Genomic DNA, 20,317 nt, shown 5'->3' with positions numbered 1-20,317 from the left:
ACTTATGTTTATTTGTTGTTTGTCTGTTGCAGGTACGTACGAGCATGGAGGCCAAAGGTATACCTCCATGGAAGTATCCACTGCAGTGGCACCTAAGTGGCTCACTCCGGTATTTGCATACGAAGGCCGATGTATCTGTTGCTCGGTGCATGTGTGCATGTGTGCCAGCCCTTAAGTGTCTTAAGTTCCGGGTAAGTGGGAACTTTTTCTGAATTCCAGCAAGTGGTGCGTCGAGTGGTTGTCCGTGTTGCTGGGAAACGTATTTGTATTCGGGTCCGCAGACGAATACCTCACACACAATTGTGACCCCAATTGGCGCCCAGCTTGCGGGTGAAAATGGAGCGGAAGCTCAAAGGTTCCCCCAAGTACGTTTTCATATGCTCCAAATGTGTGAATAAATTAAATTTTCTTCTTGGCTTTAAGGTGTTGTGGCTTGGCTTGGGATTATGCAAGTCAAATGGCAGGCACTCAGGCGGAAGGATGTCCCAACAATTTTGAAAAGAAAATAGAGCTTTGATTGCTTTTATATAAATATTCAGATACCAGAAGGTTCGCATGGAAAGGCAGGTCAACAAAGGTAGTTAAATTTGAGAATATCTAGCCGATGTTAGAAAATGAAAAAATTCGAAGCAAGATTTAACCATTTGTTATATTTTAAAATCAAACAGTCTGTGCGCTTTTAAGATTTTATTTTAATCGAATTTACTTAATATTTGCATCAAAGAAATCATTAGCATTTTAAAATCATTTATAAAATTATTTTTATTTTATTTTTATTTGTATGCAGGCAATAATAAGTAATGACTTTTTAATTAATTCTTTTGGACTTTTGGCAATAAATTATGTTGTTGCATATTTTAAGGCACATTTTAAAGTAATTTCAGAAAAATAATTATTTAATGCTTGTTAAGTCTTATGATGATGAGCTAATTTCCTTGGCCGTATGTCTGGACCACGTACGTAATTAACCCACTTGCACGGTAAAGTGCACCGCTGGCGCATTGCATACCACTGTGGCATGGTGGTGGCCACAAAGAAAGCGCCAAAAATCCGCAAACGGCGTGCAAAAATTTGCTTCGCTTTTAATGGCGCACAGGGCGGAGTGTGTGCGTTCATAAGAGCCTTAACTGACCAGCACAAGCAGATACGCACCACACTCATCCAATCCAGCGAGTGGAAGGATCGACCCTGGCCAACGCTTTAAAAAGCCATTTCGGTTTGCTTTACCCAATATTTTTTTATTTTCAATTTTTTTCGGAATCCTTGCCATGCCCAGAATGGATGGCACATCGTTTAAAGCGGCCACAGCAGCTGGAAAAAATCGTTGGGCGGATTATAAAACACTTAAACGATTTTAAGCGCAATTATGTTGGCAGGAGCACGTAGCCAACCGCCCTTTCCGTTTCATTTTTGAGCACATCCCAAGGGGTTTTCTCATTAGGTTTTCAATTTAAAGGTGCTAGTGCTCTTCTACACTAGTTAAAGGAAAAAAAAAATTATATATATATTTTTATAAAAACAAGAGGGTGCCGGAGAAGTGCTGGGGGGCAGAAAACCTGGAACAACGGGAGTTGCAAACTCGGACTGCAGTACAACAATTAGAACGGCAGCTTACCGGAAAAAAGTTTGCATTTCATTTATGCTCGTTGGGATTTATTTACGTACAAAAAGTTCCGTACCGGGTCCGGCCTGGCCAAAACTAGTTCTGGTCAACGTTTCTTAGAAGACACCCCAGGTTGTGGATGGTGGAACGGCATCCGCTGCCAAGTTCGCCCCATTGTTGTTACAATAAACTTCCGGCCTTAAATTTCAATTGCCTGCCCGTGTATAGGTGGAAAACGAAATGGGCGACCGTTCGCCAAGTTATCCTTAGCAACGGCTTCTGACATTAATTAGGCCAAACATGTTGAAACAGAATAGCACTCCCACTCCGCAATCCTTCGCAGCATCCGCCCGCTGATAATGGCAACGGTAAAGTTTTCGGCCATCTGTAGGTGCATAATGGACCTGGCCCGGAGCATCCTTTTCAATGCTCCGCTGGCTGCTTGGCAGCGTGTTTATTATGCAATTTGGTGAAAGGCCGAAAGTGCAGAGCACACGAAAGTTGGCCCCATTCGCTCTTTAAATCAGATGAAATGTGAAATTAGTAGAAGTATATTAACGGTTCAATTCCAAATTCATCTATTTTAAAAGCACCAAAATCCCAAGGAACACCCAAAAAACAAAATTACCTACATTTGTATAAACCTTAGCATAGTCGAAGTATTTTAGAAGGCAAGTCCTCAAGTGTAACTGTAAAGTTAATTTTTTCGTGAATTTATAAGCTTTAGGTATATACAAGAGACATAATAGTCGTGTATTACCTAGTTTTTCAAAAAATAAACGATATCTCAGTTTATTTCTAAAGTAAAACAAAATATATTTTTGTCAAAATTTGTACTTAAATAATAATAATAATTTATACTATTGTATTTTTGTTAGTATTAAAGTATTCTAAACCTGTTGAAAATCTATTGTGACTAACGCAGTAAAAATAAGTGTGAACTTGTAGCGTAAGGAGTTCATAAATGAAGTGAAATAATAACATATGTAGTTTTTAAAAAGCATGTTATTGTATGGTACAAATGCTAAAAACTTTTGCCTTTTAATTCATTACGATCCACTCCACTTCGGCTTCTTAACCCTTAAATCGGTTTGAGTTGAACAGTCTGCCACTTCACGGGAACTCCATACTTTCCAGTCTGTCCTCGGCTTTACGGCCCGCTGAGTCATCGCTTCTTCGTGAACTTCCTGAAAGACCGGTTTGTCATCTTGATTTTTGCAAAACCAGGACTTCCACCAGGAGTTACCGCTGGGCGCCTCAGCTTGTTTCACAGTGGCGTTCGGGTTATAATTTTTCTTTTCCGCACGTTTCTTTGCGGTGGCAACCTTGGGAGGCATTCGCTTTCGGCCATGACTTGGGGTTTTGGTCCTTACGACCTTCGAGGATATGTTCTTGGCGGGTAGAAATTTTGGAGATTTCTTTCCAAAACACTTTTTCATCGGTCCGCGAGGTCTGGGAAATGCATCGCAACTTAATTTTGCATCCTCGATGAGCCCTCTTTTCGTTGTGGATTTCTTGGATTTGCCTCTAGATCCGGAAGGACCAGCCTTTTCTTCCATACCGCAATCCGATTTGTGGAAACTTAAAAATTTAAAAACGTATCAAAAGAAGACACTGTAAAACAAATTTTAAACCTTTTCTAGACCTAGCTTGATTGAAAAATATGTGTGACCGGATTGAGTGTAAAAATAAAACTAAAAAGTAACAGGAAGGCTATAAAAAACTATGAAAAACATATGACTTTAGGTTCATAGCCGGCTTGGTGTTACAAATTGAATTAATTTGCTTAAACAGAATTAGTTTTATTATAATATATACATTTCTTTTGTTGACATGACATTTGAAATAGCATTGGGTGTTATTAAAAAGTGAAATAGAAATGAAAATGAACAAGTGCACACCTGCCATTTATATACTCTGTATAAATTTTTCATTGTTTTCCTTTTCCTTTTTAAAATAAAATGTCAAAGAGAATGTTTTAAAGTTGTGTTTCGCGCCATTTGGCCAATTGCATTAATTTGCGGTCAAACGGTGGCAAATTTGACAGGGATTTCGCACGACAATTTATTGCATGTCCTTTTACGAGTTTGCTTTTTGGCTCTGCACGAGCGCCGCTAACTTTATATAATGGCGGAAAGTTCACACTTCCTTTGGCTACAACTTTGTCCACTGCCGCTGTTGTTGTGTATGTTGTTGAACTTTTGTGCACATAAAGGCGCTATTTGCTATTTGCACTTGCACCAGTGCTAAATATATTTCAAACAAAAGCCAAGCAAACAGCTGACAAGGGCAACAACGAATTTTCTGGCGGAAGGAAGTTCAACTTAAATAACGGATATTGGCTTAAATAAACAATGGCCTTGCTCTCTCTCTCCTTTCTCTCTGTCTATATTTCTTTCTCCTTCCTGCGAATTGGCAGTATGGAAGTGGTAAAGCGGAAGTTGTCTGCCCGCCATTTTGCGGTTGGGGCGGCTAAAGTAAAGTCTTCTGGAATTATGGCTGCTCGGTGTGCAACAGCTGTGCTCTGCCAATTTCTTCTGCCGCCTTAATTGCCGCTTAATTAGCATAGTTTCATACACACACATAACCTCCATGGGCTCCAATCTGGCCTGAGCCTGATTGTCTTTTGGCAAAAAAAAATAACGAATAAGCCTGCCGTTGACATGGGTCCCTGGCTGTGACATGCCATTGATGGAATGTAACAACTGGGCAAATATTTGACAACCGCATGGCTGACTGCCTCCTGCTCCAGCCTTTTGGCCTCCATGGGGCAAGTCCCTGAACAAATCGGTCACTGGCGCGTGAGAGGACGAACATTGACTGGATTTTGGTGAGTGCCCTTTATGCATTCATACAGGGAAAATATCAAACCATTGCCCCCCCCCCAGGTCATTAAATATTAGTGCTACGTACTTTATGATGTTGTGCAACCGTGGAGGGACGTTTTTAAAGCCTTGAAAAGTTTTTGATTAAACAATATATATACATAAATAGTAAAAGGTGTGCAAGTAAGTACGACGTACCAAAAACTAGGCAACTATGAACTTAATGGCTATTAAATTTTAACTTAACCCATATATTAACTATATAATTACCACTATAGTTTCATCGTTTGGCAATAAAAAACTATTAAAATGATCTAAAAAGTCAATTGATATTCAAAAACAATTTTTAAAACTTATTTACTTTTAAGCTACAGAAACTTAACTTTTATCTCGCAGGAGAAGCCGTGGATAACATTCACTTTTCTAACGAGCATTTACCTATTATTTGCAAACTTCAGTTCTAAGTATGCCTAGATAAACAAATACAAAACGGAACTTAAAAGTTTCTCCTGCTCAAAAGGAAGTTAGCTACTTATGACGTAATTCCCATCTCACTTCCGCTGTGAGCAAGTCACAGAGCATTCAAATTATTTTCACACCGAACGACTGTGATAGCGACAATGTTTGCACAGACCGGTGGAAGGAAAAAAAGGGAAATGGCAGTGAAAAAGTGTACAGAGAATGTACGTACAGTAATGGAGGTCCTGCAGCCAGGAGGAAGTGGTTAGGTAGTCTAAACGAATGCCCAACCGACGCTAAAAGGATAAGAGCATTAGGGCATTTACTTTGCAATTGCGATTGCAATGCGACCGGGCAGGAAATCAGGCCAGAGCGCATTAATACTCGTATATATAGAGGGCCTAGAGAGGTATCGGCACTAGGACCATCTAACAAGGACATTCACATGTACAAGGACTCGACCAGAAGCTTTTGTTGTTGTTGCCGACACAAAAGCGCAACAAACAAGCAACAGCCTCGGGACTGCTGGGCGGCAAATGCAACGACAAAGGACGAGCACATTGCACTCCGGACCCACTTAATCCTGCCCATTGTGTTAGCCTTATTATGACGCCCAACACACGAGAGTTTGGCCCCCTACAGCCAGTTCAATTTTTAAAGAAATAAAAGGAAAACCGAAAGAAGAATGCTGGCAAAGCCTTGACGATAGTTTTATGCTTTATCAGCAGCGTCGTCGCCAAAGCTGGAAAAACTTGTTTGTTTTTCCTACGCTTCGTCTCCTGTAATGAACGGCATTGTCTGCCCTGTTTGTCTGCTGCTGGAAAAGGGGATGTGTCATAGAGGGGGTGGAAAAAAGTCAGCCGCGTGTGTTAAGGTTACACTTTGTTCGCTGCTCGCGACCAGACGGCGCCAGTCGACCCTCAAAAGCACCGAAAGCAGCAGAGCCAGCAAAAGCAACCTCTTGGCATTGGCCATTTGCCGGAACATTTTTGGCAAGCATTGTCGAATCGATAATATCGCAATGAAGTCATGTAGCTAAAATTAAAACATATTTAAAGCCATCTCGAGTGTGGGCAGAACTTGAAAAAGAGGTCCTTGAATATGAATGAGTACTTATATCAGGTCTTTTCCCTTGAGGCGTGAAATTCATAAAAGCCATAATAAAATCCACATTTTATTGTAAGAAAAAACTTTTCCATTAAATGACAAGGGTCTGACATTTTCTATGAAATAATATAAGCAGGGAATGCTTTTAAATATATTTACATGTTTTTCATCATTAAGTCTTATGAATTTTAATTTTCTTGTGGATAAAAATGTATTACAAAATTGTGTAAAAGTATGCAAATATTTAATTTAATACATATTTAATATTTAAATCTTTTAAAGCCAGCATTTCAAATGATTGCCAATATATAGGTGCTTGCAAAATACCGCCAATGATAATTCAATTTTTGAATATTATTTAAAGTGCTATAACTCTGCTGGCAATTTTTTAATAATATCACTTAATGCTAATTAAAGCTCTTTTGTGAATAGCTTAATGACTGATGCCACGATTACCTGGTGTGAAATTGCTTTTATCGGAATTAATTAAGTCATTTTTCGAGCTTCAATCAAAGATGCGTCAGGCAGTACATTTCAGCATAAATTGGCTTGAATGCACAACCAATTAAATAATTAATATTATGCGGCCAATGTTTGGGATGGCTTTAATAAGTGAGCTGGCAATCAACAGAACACTCAATCAATTTGCACAGACGAAACCTAATTATGCTGGTCCAAAATTGAATGCTAATAAATCAATTTAATGTCGAAGAACACGCCACATGGCCAAACGTTAAACGTCTTTAGTTCATTTTCGATACTCAAACTTAAGTTTTCTAGGTCACGTCCAGAGCGCCATATTTTTTCCCAATACTTTTTGTGAGCTGCTTCCTATTTCGGCAGACAAATGGCGTCGCAGTTTCGTGGCGCCAGTTTTTGTTGTCCTTGTTGTTGTGACCACCGCCACCACCGCCATCGCTGCCACATTCAGGACTTGTGGATCCACCTCGAAACCCCGCTGCTTGTCACTGCCAATTTTTACTGCAGCAATTCCTTTGCCAGCCTGGCCGGGTATAAATCCAGCGGCCCGTTATCGGGTGTTATACCCCGCCTGCGTTGGGATGGGAACTCAGCTCAGCTCAGGACCAGGAGATCCTTATTGATTTCCCATGCCATCGCTCCTTTTCAGGCATTAAAGTTGCAGCCGGCGAAAGCAGCAGCAGCAGCAGCAGCAGCAGCACTGAAACACGGATAGTTATAGTTATAGTTATAGTTCTGTTTGCAGTCCCCGAATCCATCAACAGCTGTCAAATTGCTGGGGCCATTGATGGCTTAATGTTGGCTAGGGCGAGTTGCCGGGAATGTTTTTATGGTTCACATTTTTAACAGCTACAGGGAGCTTAAAATTGAAAAAGGAAATATGAAATTTAAAAGTTTACACTTCCTTGAAGAGCTGAGTTTATTGGCAATTCGGGAAATATGTTTTTCACCGTAATGGGAAAGTAACAATTAAGTATTTAATTTTTTTTATTATCCAAACAGATTTGTTCTTTTCGAACGGTATTTGCCAGAAAAAATAAAGGAACCAGCTGATATAAATATTCAAAAGCTATGTAAGATTTAAAGCAAGTTTCAAAGCTGCATTGTTCTTATTTAGTTATTTATTTTGTTTTAGATAGTTTGTTAACAACAAACATTAACAGAATCGATTACTTAGCTTTCTGTTAAACTTATATTCTTTCTTTAAAAAAAATGCCTACATATCATTATTCCTACACTTTACCAGCTATTGTTATTGAGAATAAAGTGAAGTGTTGTCTTGGCAATTAGGCAGTAAATGGTATTACTTTTTCCAAAAGAAAAGGCAACTATTTGCTTAATGTTTTATTTAGCTTACTTTATTTAGCTCCGAACAAGTTATTTGGTTTTGTAATACAACTAACTATGATGACTTACGCAAGCCATTTGCTTGATTATATTTTATTTAGGCCATGTTGTGTGTTTGCTTACTCTCGTTCTGTGTAATATTTTTCCGCTTTCAGTTGGCCAAGTCCTTTCAATCCGTACAATTACCGCCAGAGACAAGTGCATCCTTGGCTGCCGGTTCTAGTTCTTCCCATCAATTGACATCTGGAGCCGTGTTATTGATGGCTTTTATTGCCAGGCACGATTCATTTGTTGCGGATGCGGTGGCAAATGCGGAGAATCCCTTCATTTCGTGGCACATTGCACCGCGCCAAGTGCTCGACGTCAATCACATTTCCTTTGTAACAAATCCGCTGGCAAAGCGCGTTGGCAGCAAGTCATGTTAAATTACGTGCAATTAAAATCTAATGCACACCAGGATGTGTGTATGTTTCGCAACGAAGATACTCGTACATTGACGGATGGCGGGATTGATGTTCCATTGGATGCCGGAGGGGAGCTATAGCTATCGACATCGTTGCGGTAATTAATAAGCAACGACCGGGCCACGGGTCGTATGCTTTATGGGCCACAGCTGCAGCAGCTCGGCTAAACTATTTATGCAGCAATTGAGTTTTCCCAAACAAATTTTCAATTTGCAGCGCTGCAAACTGAATTTGCCGAGGGACTGCTGGCATCCTATATCCCCGACTGTCGACCCAAAAATTATAATGAGTTAATTTGACGCCCAGGGCCGGGTGGCGGAATATGACGACATCTTTGTATCCCGACCAAAAGTGCCTTTGAAAAAGCAATTTCAATTAGTGAGCAGCCGCCCCACGGGTGAGCCCCCAAAATGATGCCGTAAAACTGAAAATTTACTCACCAGCGTATGGCACTTGGATCCATGCGAATGTGCTGGCAGTGCCGCACAAAAGCACACAATTAAGCTACGGCTTAAACTGAAAATGCAAAACGAGCGGCAACTAAAACGAATATAGCAACTGAAACTGAAACATCAAGTGGATAAGCAAAGCTCATTTACCTCGAAATGTTAACCATAAACGCAACTATTTTGGCATCTCATTTGCACTGTTTGTGTTTGAGTATCCGTGTATCCGTGTGTGTGAGTGAGAGTATATTTCAGCATTAGTGTGTGCTTAAGTGTGCGTGTGTGACAGGCGACAAACAGGCGACGACGCTGCAATGGCGGCAATGTCAGCTAGACAACCGGAAATACAACGGCAACTTCCGTGTCGACGACGCCGAGTTGATCTATATGCGAATTCTGCCTGTCACGAGTGCTACTTTCTATGTGTGTGTGAGCGTATCTGCATTGGTATTGGTTTCTTTCGGGTGTGAGCGAGTTTGTGGTGTGGCTGAGGGAGTACTTCGGTTATGCGTTTCGCTTATTTGTCACACCGCTTAATTTGTCTGCCAAAAAAGTCACTTAACAGTGAAACCAGAATTCAGAAAGTCAACTTCATAGTTTATCTTCATTTGGTTTTTAATAAAATTGTTAGGAATTCCACAAATTCAACAAATACTAGTTAGTTTTTATAATTTGAAATACATATTAAACTTTATGTCAGTGCTGACAAAATAGATAATTATCATCTTTTGAATTATTTTACTTTACTTAATACAATATTTTTTACTTATTTTTATTTTAGAAAACTACATAGTAATATATATTTAGACTTTTTAAGAACTAAACAATATATTGATTTCAAACGTTTTGTTAAATTTCCTTTTTAATTAATTAAACAATATGACATGAAAAGAGAGATGTTAAAAATATTGAACAGCTCCGACATGCCTTGTTTTATTCCTAAGTAAGTTTAATATATAAATGATATCAATAAAGTGACACTTCAAACACATGGAATCAATATTGGGACACACGTGGCTGCACAAAAACTTATATCAAATTGTTAAAACGATATATTACTTTGTCATTGTCTTTCATATGCTGAATGACACTGGCAAATAGAACTTTAAACTGTTTTTCACGTGGAAATTATTAAGTCATGGACGCAATTTTGCTGGATTTATGGTTGAAGTCATTTTCATAAGTCACGAAGAGAGCTAGGCGGCTGCCAAGGATAAAGTGAAGGCCACTCATATTGCGTTTAAGATGGAACACGTGCCTGTCTGCCAGCCAGCCATGCGGATGCGGATGCTCCGACCTGAAGGCGTGACACACTCACACACACACATACGTACACACTGGGGAGCAGGGACCACTTTTTTTGGCTTGCAGCTCTGTCTAGCATATTGGTTGATTTATGTGGCAATAAGCAGATGCAACCTGCGCAGAAAAAAGATGGCGGCAAGGGGCAACTAAGGGACGTGCAGCGCGTAACTGATATGCAACGATTAGCACCCACACACACACATGCACACACAGGAAATGCAATTGGTTTGGAGTTTCCGAAAATTACGAGTACAAACTGGAGAGCTGCTGCAGTTGGGATATTGATTTTCGGCGGGCCCTAAGAAAACTATAACTCATTGCAACACATGTTTGCCAGGGCAACTTTTCAACCACAGCCATTCAGGTCCCTCTCCCCAAAGTCCTTGTCAATGTTTTCCTTCCTTTTTTTTTTGAGTGGATGAGAGGGGTACTACCAACTTATCCATTCACCGCAGCCTTTGAACTTTTGCCTTGGCAGTACAAATTCGTAAACTTTGGTGGCAAAAACCGCAATCTGACATTTTGCCAAATTCGATGGTTTTTGCGGCTGTCCGTTATATTGTATACAAACAAACAGTTTGGAAGCCTTAAATGGCTGCGTCATTTATTAAAGGTGCTTTGAACTTATTTCCTGCAAAAGGTACAGCTTTTTATTGTATAAGCTACTGTAGAGAAGTCTTCAAGGTACTTTTCAAAAACCATGAAGACAAAAGGTTTGAGTTAGAGATAATGTAATGTAATAATTGACACATCAATTAAATTTTAAAGAGTATTGAGTTTTTGCCAAATCATTCAAAAGTAATTGATTGCCTTTGTAGGTGTGCTAATTAAATTAGTTTATTACAAAGCTGAATGATTGGCTATTTAAAGGTGTTGATATTTAATAAAATTTGTATATATTTAAGCAATAAATATACTAGTTCGGTAAGGCTAAACTATTTCGTTTTACCTTAAGTAACACTGCTTTTGGCATTGCTGCAATGGCCGTCAGAAAATTATTATTTATCATCATATATACATGGACATTAACTTCATAGCCAAACGGCAATAAGCCTACATCAAGCGCTGAATTAAATATGAAATCACCCGATTGAAATGTCAATGTTGGTCATTTGGCTTTGAAGTCGGCCAGCAGCTAATAAATATTAAAGTTGCTTCCAGCGACATTATGTCAATTGCTGAAATTGAGACAAAGTCGTTTGCTCTGGAGTTTGGGTGGGATGTTGAGGGGGGACAACCGTAAGCAGCTTACCGAGGGTGTTCTGGAACTGGTTCGTCAAGCAGAACCATAACTATGTTGCAGCTGGTAATAATAGTGGGGCATAAAAAGGATTAGGCGGGACACATTGTTCCAGGCGGAGCTCGGTGCCAGGAAGTCGTAGTAAGGTAATAGAGCGAGCAGCAAGTCCTCAAAGCACAGGGGGCTTAGCCTCGGTGCTCTGTTTTGGGTTCTGGGTTCTGGGTTTCAGGGGGTTCTCAGTAGTCTGCGGATAGAGGAACTGACAGGACGACTGATGCATGATGACAAGTTCGCAAAAGTCAGCAGAGTTATTCGCTTTTCTTGGGGAATTGGACAACACAAAGTTGTTAAAGTACAGCAGAAAACTTTGACATTAATTTTACGACCAGTTCAAAGTCAATTAAAATGTTCCTTTCCTTTGTTGTTAATTACAAAGCTAAGTCTTAAATTAATCCTTTTTATGGGGTGCTCTAAGAGAAAATTTTTTGGTTATTATGTTTAAAAGTAGCACACACCAAAAACAAGGGAACAAACAAATAAATCTTGTGATACTTTAAGAGCAGTCTCAATATATACAGAAATATATGAAGTCCATAAATATATTTAATTTAACTTGTATATTACGTTTTGCATTTTTAATTAAAAACCTTAATAGCATACTCAATTTATAAAAAGCTAAATGAAATCAATAACAAATTTTAAATTAGGTATATATATTTAAAGTTGCTCGGCTATTTTCCTTAAGATTCTGGTATTCTGTAAAATGAAAAAAGAGATTTATTGCAAAAAGTTGGAGCTATAAATAACATTTTTCCTATATGATTATTATATTACTGTAAGATTATTATTATTATATGACTGTAAGATTTTCTTTGTTTGAATAATGAAATCCAACTTATAAAAATAAAGTTTTTTCTTTGTGTGTCGTAAGTCAAAGCATGATCTTCTAGTAAAGTGGCACTGATTTGCCCCTCTGGCTAGTTTCCCACATCTCGATGTGCCTGTTCGTTGAAAAGGATTTGAGCGGGTCAAGTGACCAGGTTTAAGCCAATTCCCAGCGGCCGTAAGAAACGAAGGAAAAAAAATTGTGCAATTGGCGGAGAGAGGTCAAGCCAAAGGCAAGAAAGACAAGACTAAATAACCCAACTAAGTTTGAGTCGGGGCAGCCAAGTGAAATGCGAAAGCTGATAACGGCATTAAAGGGTTAAGCTGCTGTTGCTGCGAGTGCAAGTTCAAAGTTCGCCATCGGATGCACCAGATGAAGGCCCCGCCTTGGAATCTTCTTCGTTTTTGCGTTTCCAAGTGGCATTGAATGGTCATCAACTCTGTGGGCTTAGCTTTGATTTACAGCGACGCTTTGACTCCAGAAAAGTGCTGTGCAAGGGCTGCAAACTGTAACGCCTCGATGCGACGATATGATGAGGCCTCGATGAGAACGAGCCTCTTGATATCCTCTTGACCTACCATTCTGGCTTTCTGGCTTCCTGGCCCATCCTATTTGGCCATGCCGAGCACGTTCCCTTGCCTTTGATTAAAATTGATGTGCTTCGGGGCTTTGTCCGAAAATTTCGCATGCCGTTTATAGTCAAACATAATTTGACCTAAGCCAAGGCATAAGCAAATGTGACAGGCTCCAGTCGGCCATAAAAGCCTCCTCAGCCTGCACATAGTCATCGACCATAGACATACCAGGTCGGGATTGGGTCGGTAATTGAATGAAATAGCAAAAACTCACGCACATAGAAAAAATGTTCATTTAAATGCATGGCATATGTGGGCTCGGAGGCGGTGGCCAGAATGTCGACCAAACACCGGCAGGACAACGACACCAAGCCAAGTTGAGCACATAAAAAATTTAAATTCAAATAAAATTAAATCGAAATTAGCACAAGACTGCCAGGCATCTAACCAGCAAAAAGTGGCAAGAACAGTGGAGTGGTTGGCAAAATTTGTACAATCGCTTAAAGTTTATAGAAGTTTAAGGCTTAATTTAAAAAAAAATAGAATTTAAGTGTTTGGTAGTAGTCTGACACTATTAACGTTTTCATTCTAATTAAATTCAAAAGACTTGTATACTTAAATTAAGTGATGCATACTTAAATGATAGTTTTAAAAACTCTAGTTGTGTGCTGTTTTTAAGGATTTGATAGCAATGAAACCTTTAAAAATTTAGACATTCTTTCAAGCAACTTTCTTATTTCAAAACCCACTTTTCTATTAATGTTTATAATTTGTAAAAATTAGTCCACTGTTTTGTGGCATTTTTATGGCACATAAAAGCTCGCACAACTGTCGCCGAGGCCACTAAACGTCATCATTGCAATGGATTAGCCTTAATGCGCGACTGTAATTTAGCACTGCACCCGTACTAGTGGTCCTGGTCGTAAAAAACTGCATCTGCAACGGGCCATAAAGTCGCGACAAGTCGTGCCAGCGGCTCATTTGCATATAGCCAACGTCAGGGCATATAGCCATGGCAATACCAGAGTCCTGAATCGCAGTGCCTGTATCTGGCACACGGTCAAGGAAATGCCCTTATTTTTTTGCCTGAACTGAATTACTTTTAGCGCATTCTTGTGCCGTGTGCAGTGGCAACAGGCACCCGCCCACAAAAGTACCCAAGGACAACAAGGACTAACAACTTGCTGGTGGCTCGCCTGTTGACATTAGAAATTGAGCAACCAAAAATGTGTAAACAAGTTTGTTTGGCCCAAGTGTTACGCATTGGTCTTCTGGCTGAGGTCCGGAGTCCTTCGTCCTTCGTCCTTCGTCCTGGGCTATCGATGTCGGTGTCGTTATGGCCCTGCTCTTGACAGCTCTCAATGCCCGACACTTGGCCAGCGTGTATGAAAAGTTTTCAAAAATTATTTTCAGCACAAAACAAAATGGTGTTTTCTTTGTCCTGCCAGCTACGAGTATTTGCCAGAAGGCAACAACATGCCTCAAATAAACTGGACAAATTGCCGAGCAGGAGGAAGACATAAATCAGGACATGACCAAGTGACCAATTAGTATCTAACCGTAAAGTATACCTTAAATTTGAGAAAAAAGAACGTGTTCTGCTTTTGGCAAAATGTGACTGGCAAAAAAGCAATCAATTACATGACCACAACCGAAAAGGGGAAGGAACTATCTTTCATGATACAGGCATTGAAAATTCAATTGATTTACTTACAAGAATACGAGATCTATGAATGGGTAAATTTATTGCTGGTGTTTCGAGCGACGGAAATATAGTCAATACAACTTTTAATCATTTAAGAAGACTATTTCTCGATGCCTTTTTTTCTGCCACTTGCTTAGTGTTACATTTTTTTGCCCCATAGCTAAGGAGAAACTTCATTCTTCACTTCGCCTCTCTTTATGATGTCAGCAACTTGGGCTGTCAGAGGAATTAGCCCGAGCATGCACAATGGCAAAATGGCAAAATGGCATCGAGTTTTCGAATTGTGTCAAGTTGATGTTATGCGAATGCCAGAATGGTAACTGCCGGCAAACTGCAATTAGAAGCAGCAAGTTGTCGTGACAATTGCAGGCATCAGTGGAGCAATTTTCTGGCAACGTAGTCTCACATGTACATGCTCCATTTAGGGCGACACAAGGACGAAGTTTCAGCCGAAAACTGTGACTGAGTTAAAGCCTCCTCTTCACTATCCTTAAAATTTAAATTTTACAGCACTTCAGAAACATGCTACACATATTTAAATGTCCTGTCAATGGCCTTTTTCTAAACGACATTGTTCACACTACACTAAACATTACGCATACGCCACGTTTGCAGGGCTGTCACTTCAATTAGCGAATGCGGTGCACCACATACGTTGTTTGCCAAAACAAACATCACAGGGACATCGCTAGAGCCAAATGCTCCATGATTTATTTAAAATGTCAGCGCGTTGATTATTTCTGTTTGGCAATGTGGAACTCTTGACCAAAACCATCATCATTGTCCTTCCATTGCGATTTCAAAAACAGACACCAATTGATTATGAATGCAACCCTAATTGCGTGCTGAAATTTTATTTGGCTGATATTCATAACTACGCGCTGGCATAATGCGCCCATCAAAAACGATCGCTAATTGGAAACGAACAACTAAACAAGTTCATTGAAGGTGGCTGACAGATTGGGTTTCATGTGGTTTCATGCCCTTGTTTTGCTGTACCATTAGATGAATTTTGGAAGTGGAATTTTTAGGCTTAGGTATTGTAGTATAATTGTAAGTTAACATCTTCTATACTTTAAAAAGAAAGCTTAGCTTTATATTTAATATTTTATAGTATTTTGGTGAGAGGTACCCTATGAATGAAGGTTTAAACATAATTAATTATAAAATTTAGAAGTTTATGCGAAATGTGAGAGCTTACAAAAACCTTTGATTCCAAAACATTATTAACTTAATTAATTCTTGGGTGCAAGTTCATGAATATAGTAATTATCGGAGGTATGCATTACTTTCCCCACATGCTTGTTTATTTATACCTACATTATACAGATTTGAAATAGAATTTCACATGTTGACACTGTAATTGGTCCCATTTGAGAGCTTTTGCGCATTTGCATAGCCATTCAAAAGCAAAGCAACTGTTAATTAAAACTACTCTAAGTAAACCAAAGAAATCCCAACAGTACGACAACCAGGGTAAATATGTGCAAAGTCGATGCTTTGAAGTTTACCCTAGCAAATTCCCAGGAGAGTGTGAGAATTAAATTTGGTAAGCTTTGCCTTTGGAAATCCTAAAAAGGCATTTGAAATTATTGAACTAAATAATTATAAGTCGCAAAAAAACTGGCCAGCACCTGGTGTTGAAAGTTTTAGCTTTAACTTTTCCCTTGCAGCTATTTCAATTAGCCCTCCGCTTATGCAATTTACATCAAACTCAAACATTTGCATAATCCAATCAATGCCACGAATCGAATCGAATGAAATGCAATTTGCACATAATTGCATTGACTTTTGTGTGCGCATTGACAGAATGTAGCAATTTATGTCAATTGAAATCGATTGGCTATGCTGATCGAACAATAGGTTAGATTGATCGATGGCCATTTGGCAATAATAAATTCCATTCCCGCAGACATTAGCAAACACTTCAACCTGAACTCCTTTGTTGACCGCATTTTGGCTTGGCGACTCGAGTCCCGAGTTTCGAGTCCCTCGCATAATTTGTGCCTGTCATGTTGCAAGTTGATTAACAATTGTTGGCCAGAATATCAGTTAGGTGACTTGTGATTTATGCCCCTAGTCGTATCTATTGGTTGTATCTACTTTACCTGCTCTCACGTGTTGTTGCCAACGGCTAGGGCTTAGCAGTTTGGGTTCTAATCGACCGAGGGGCTCGTTCGCCCGCAAGTTGTGAATTCAATTTTCGTACACCACACTGTCTGTTAGCACTGTGCTGTGCTGGCTACGATATCAATCATACGCACTGTTTGCTGCAAAACGTTTAGCCATGAATCAGCCAAAATGCTGAAGGCAGCAGAACAAAGGGCCGCCGGCCAACATTTGCAGTAAACTAAATTGCTTTTACTCTTGCCTCCGCCACATGCATGTTAATAAATGTTCGCACCTACCTGCACATGCATTCATAAATGCACATACCCAGTGTGTGTAGTTGCATGTCAAAAAGCACTTAGAGCATCCTGTACGTTCGTACGTGTGAGTCCTGCAGTCGGAGTTGCACTTGTGCTGGTAGTTGCCGTTTCTGTCGCTTTGGCAACTGCCAACTCAAACATTTTGCGTACGCCACTCAGCAAGTAATTACATAACAACAAACCGAAAAGTGAAACAATTTGCGGGTACCACACACTTTTAAATACGCTAGGGAGAATGGAAAATTATTATGGTATTTTGGACTATTTTCACAGAAGAGGTTTTTACCCAATAGCATCTATGTGCGGTGCTACAGAAATCTCTAGGATCGCAACAAATTTATTAATTACAAGTATGCAATGACAAATAGAACGTCGTTTTCGTTGTCTGAACTAAAAGATTATAAATAATTATTGCATACTTTAAGATACCTCTGCTTTATACAGAGCCCAACATTTTAGTTGATGTTTATATTGTAAAGAAATGCATACCAAAAGTATATAAATCATGTTACTTTTCTATGTCGTTGCTCTTACTGAGCATTAACTATTTTAAACTTGTACATTAGAGCTCTACCCATTTCATATGGCAACATAGACCCAGAACAATGGCGATATGCCCTTTTAGAGGGAAGCAACTGACTGCTTTCTATGAAAGTAGGTAGGAACGCTGTAATTATCAGACTCAGTTGCAGGAGCCTGGGTATTTTTTGGAAGATAAGAATGCACTGTTGGCTGACTTTTCTAAGCTCTTTGCCTGCCACGACGGCTTTTGGAATCTTTTGAAGTGCCGCGGACTTGCAACACGAGACTCACGAAGCCCATTTTGCGCTGCAACATTGCGGACCATCTAGCCGAATTGAAATTTTGCCCGATGCTGCAACTGCAGTTCCAGCGAAAGTCGGCTTTTAAGTTGATTAGAGGGAGTGAAACAGGGCTACGCAAAAATATTTTACGTAATTAAAACTTGGCTGGTGCTGACGTTGCAAGCGAAGGTGTTTGTTATACCCTTGCAGAGGGTATTATAATTTCAGTCAGAAGTTTGCAACGCAGTGAAGGAGACGTTTCCAACCCTATAAAGTATATATATTCTTGATCAGCATCACTAGTAGAGTCGATCTAGCCATGTCCGTCTGTCCGTCCGTCTGTCCGTCTGTCCGTCCGTCTGTCCGTCTGTCCGTCTGTCCGTCCGTTTATATGCAAACTAGTCTCTCAGTTTTAAAGCTATCTGCATGAAACTTTCCCAAAAGTTGTCTTTCTATTGCAGGTAGTATATAAGTCGGAACGAGCCGAATCGGACGACTATAGCATATAGCTCCCATAGGAACAATCGGAAAAATAATTGAAAAAAATTATAACTTTGCTGTTTTTTAATTTTTTGTTTAGTTCTTCGACATATAGCAATGGTTAAATATTTCAGAATTATGGTTAAAATTTCATCAAAATCGGACGACTATAGCATATAGCTCCCATAGGAACAATCGGAAAAATAATTGAAAAAAATTATAACTTTGCTGTTTTTTAATTTTTTTTTTAGTTCTTCGACATATAGCAATGGTTAAATATTTCAGAATTATGGTTAAAATTTCATCAAAATCGGACGACTATATCATATAGCTCCCATACAAATAATAAAAATATATAAAAGAACAATCAAATAATTAAGCTGCAAATCGTCATAGCTTCAATGTTTTTAAACATATACGCAAGTAAATCATAATTTTAATGGTTTCAAAAATATTTAAGTCTTGCGATAGCTGCAAGGGTATATGAACTTCGGCTTGCCGAAGTTTGCTTTCTTTCTTGTTTTTTTTTTTTTTGTGTTGCCCAACTACGGGCGGTGCAACAACTGGGGAAACCGGGCAATCCGAGGAACAGACGGCGTGTGTTGCGTAAGCCACATTTTTTGCATGGGTTTTTGGCCATCCCATTGTCTGGGGTAAAACAAAGAGCGACCACAAAACTAGTGCAACAAACAATAACCGGCAAAAAACAACAACAACAACAGCATTGGCGAATATTACATCACTGGAGCAACAAGAAGTGTGCTGTGGCAACAAAAACACAGACCATATGCCACAGTCTGCGGCTTGTTTGTGTGTGTATGTGTGTGTGTGCACGCCGAAAAGTACTAAAAACTATGATGGCTTTTTGTGCGGCTAAAAACAGGTTTATTTGACCGGCTAATGTGGGCGAGCTTTAAAGTTATAATTTCACAATGACATTTTAAATGCAAATGTTGCACAATTTATGTCGCATCAGCTGGCCATTTGCATACAAAAATGCATTTTACAATTTATGACCAAACACTTGCGGTTAATTTGTGTAGTTAATAAATCAGATTTTATTGTATTCCTCCATGGACAACACTGACCATAAAACCAATTGACATAATTGCATTTGAATGAGGCACGATATGGTCATGTTAGAAGCTTAATATTTTGAAAATGTAATCCTCATGAGAAATAAACTAAACAAAAGACAATAAAGCTTCCGAACCGAACAAATCGTCTACTTTAAATTTATGAAATCTGCTTAAACTATTACGCCTTGTGCAGGGCTTAATTTAAGTAAATAAAACGATTTTCTTGTAGGTCTAGATTGCGTATATCAAATAACCAGCCAACGGAGCTCGTATCCGGTATCAACTTGTCTTCGACTTGGCCAACAATGGCACTTGGTGGCAAGCTGGGGACTTGACTTGGCCTTCTGCAACAGCGCTTTCAGAACAAAAGTTTCGGGGACCCCACTCGATCCACTCAGCCTAAAACGAGGACTCAGGCACAGGCACAGGCAACGGCACAGGCAACGGCACAGGGAACGGCTCTGGTGAAACTCAATAAAAGAAATATTTTTGTTAGCTCACATAAAGTACTTTCATAGTTGGATGAACTGAAACTCTTGCATGGCGCAATGGCTGGCCAAAGTTATAATAGTTTCTCAAGCAAAGCAAATGCAATTCCACTTTTGGGAAAAGTTCGCTCAATAGACCAGATTCCCGCCGCACCATTCGACGAGTGGACTTTTGGTCAACAAACAAATGGAGAATATGCGGGACTCCACTCCAGCATCGAACAATCGGAATTCGAAAAGTGGCTCACACAAATTGCTGCGACACTGCTGATAAAACTTGCTCGTCCCCTTGAAGAAAAACTTCTGTCAATATTTGAATGCTTAAATTGCCAGCCAAGAGCTTCGTAAATATGTACTAGACTCGTCTCGAAAATATTTGTATTTTAATTATAATATGGACGGCTGACCGCATGGCCTGACCGCAATCCACAGCTTTGTGCATTTCAGAAATGTGCTTTGAAAGGAAATTGGAAGTGGCAGCTATGTAATTATTTATTATGCAGCAACCGCAAACAAATATTAAGAAGATAAAGTCATAATATAAAATTCGTATTTAAGTTAGCTTAGAGAATTCAATAGTTTAGCTAAGCAGCTTG

General features: G+C 39.4%; 2 protein-coding genes across 2 annotated transcripts in view; one reads left to right on the top strand and one right to left on the bottom strand.

The window, feature by feature from the left end:
- Positions 1-20,317, top strand: part of LOC108138964 (neural cell adhesion molecule 2) — a 67,771-nt gene that overhangs the window by 31,729 nt on the left and 15,725 nt on the right. The window lies entirely within an intron of this gene.
- LOC108138965 lies at positions 2,591-3,306 on the bottom strand. Its single transcript, XM_041710431.1, has 2 exons — positions 3,238-3,306; positions 2,591-3,184 (listed from the first exon to the last, which is right to left on the bottom strand). The coding sequence occupies exon 2, from the start codon at positions 3,160-3,162 to the stop codon at positions 2,653-2,655; it is 510 nt and encodes a 169-aa protein (XP_041566365.1). The 5' UTR covers positions 3,163-3,184; positions 3,238-3,306; the 3' UTR covers positions 2,591-2,652.

This window comes from Drosophila elegans, unplaced genomic scaffold (assembly GCF_018152505.1).
Source record: "Drosophila elegans isolate 14027-0461.03 unplaced genomic scaffold, ASM1815250v1 contig_814, whole genome shotgun sequence".
Taxonomy (NCBI): domain Eukaryota; kingdom Metazoa; phylum Arthropoda; class Insecta; order Diptera; family Drosophilidae; genus Drosophila; species Drosophila elegans.
The sequence above is the reverse complement of the archived record's forward strand: the minus strand, read 5'-3'. Positions and strand labels throughout refer to the sequence as shown.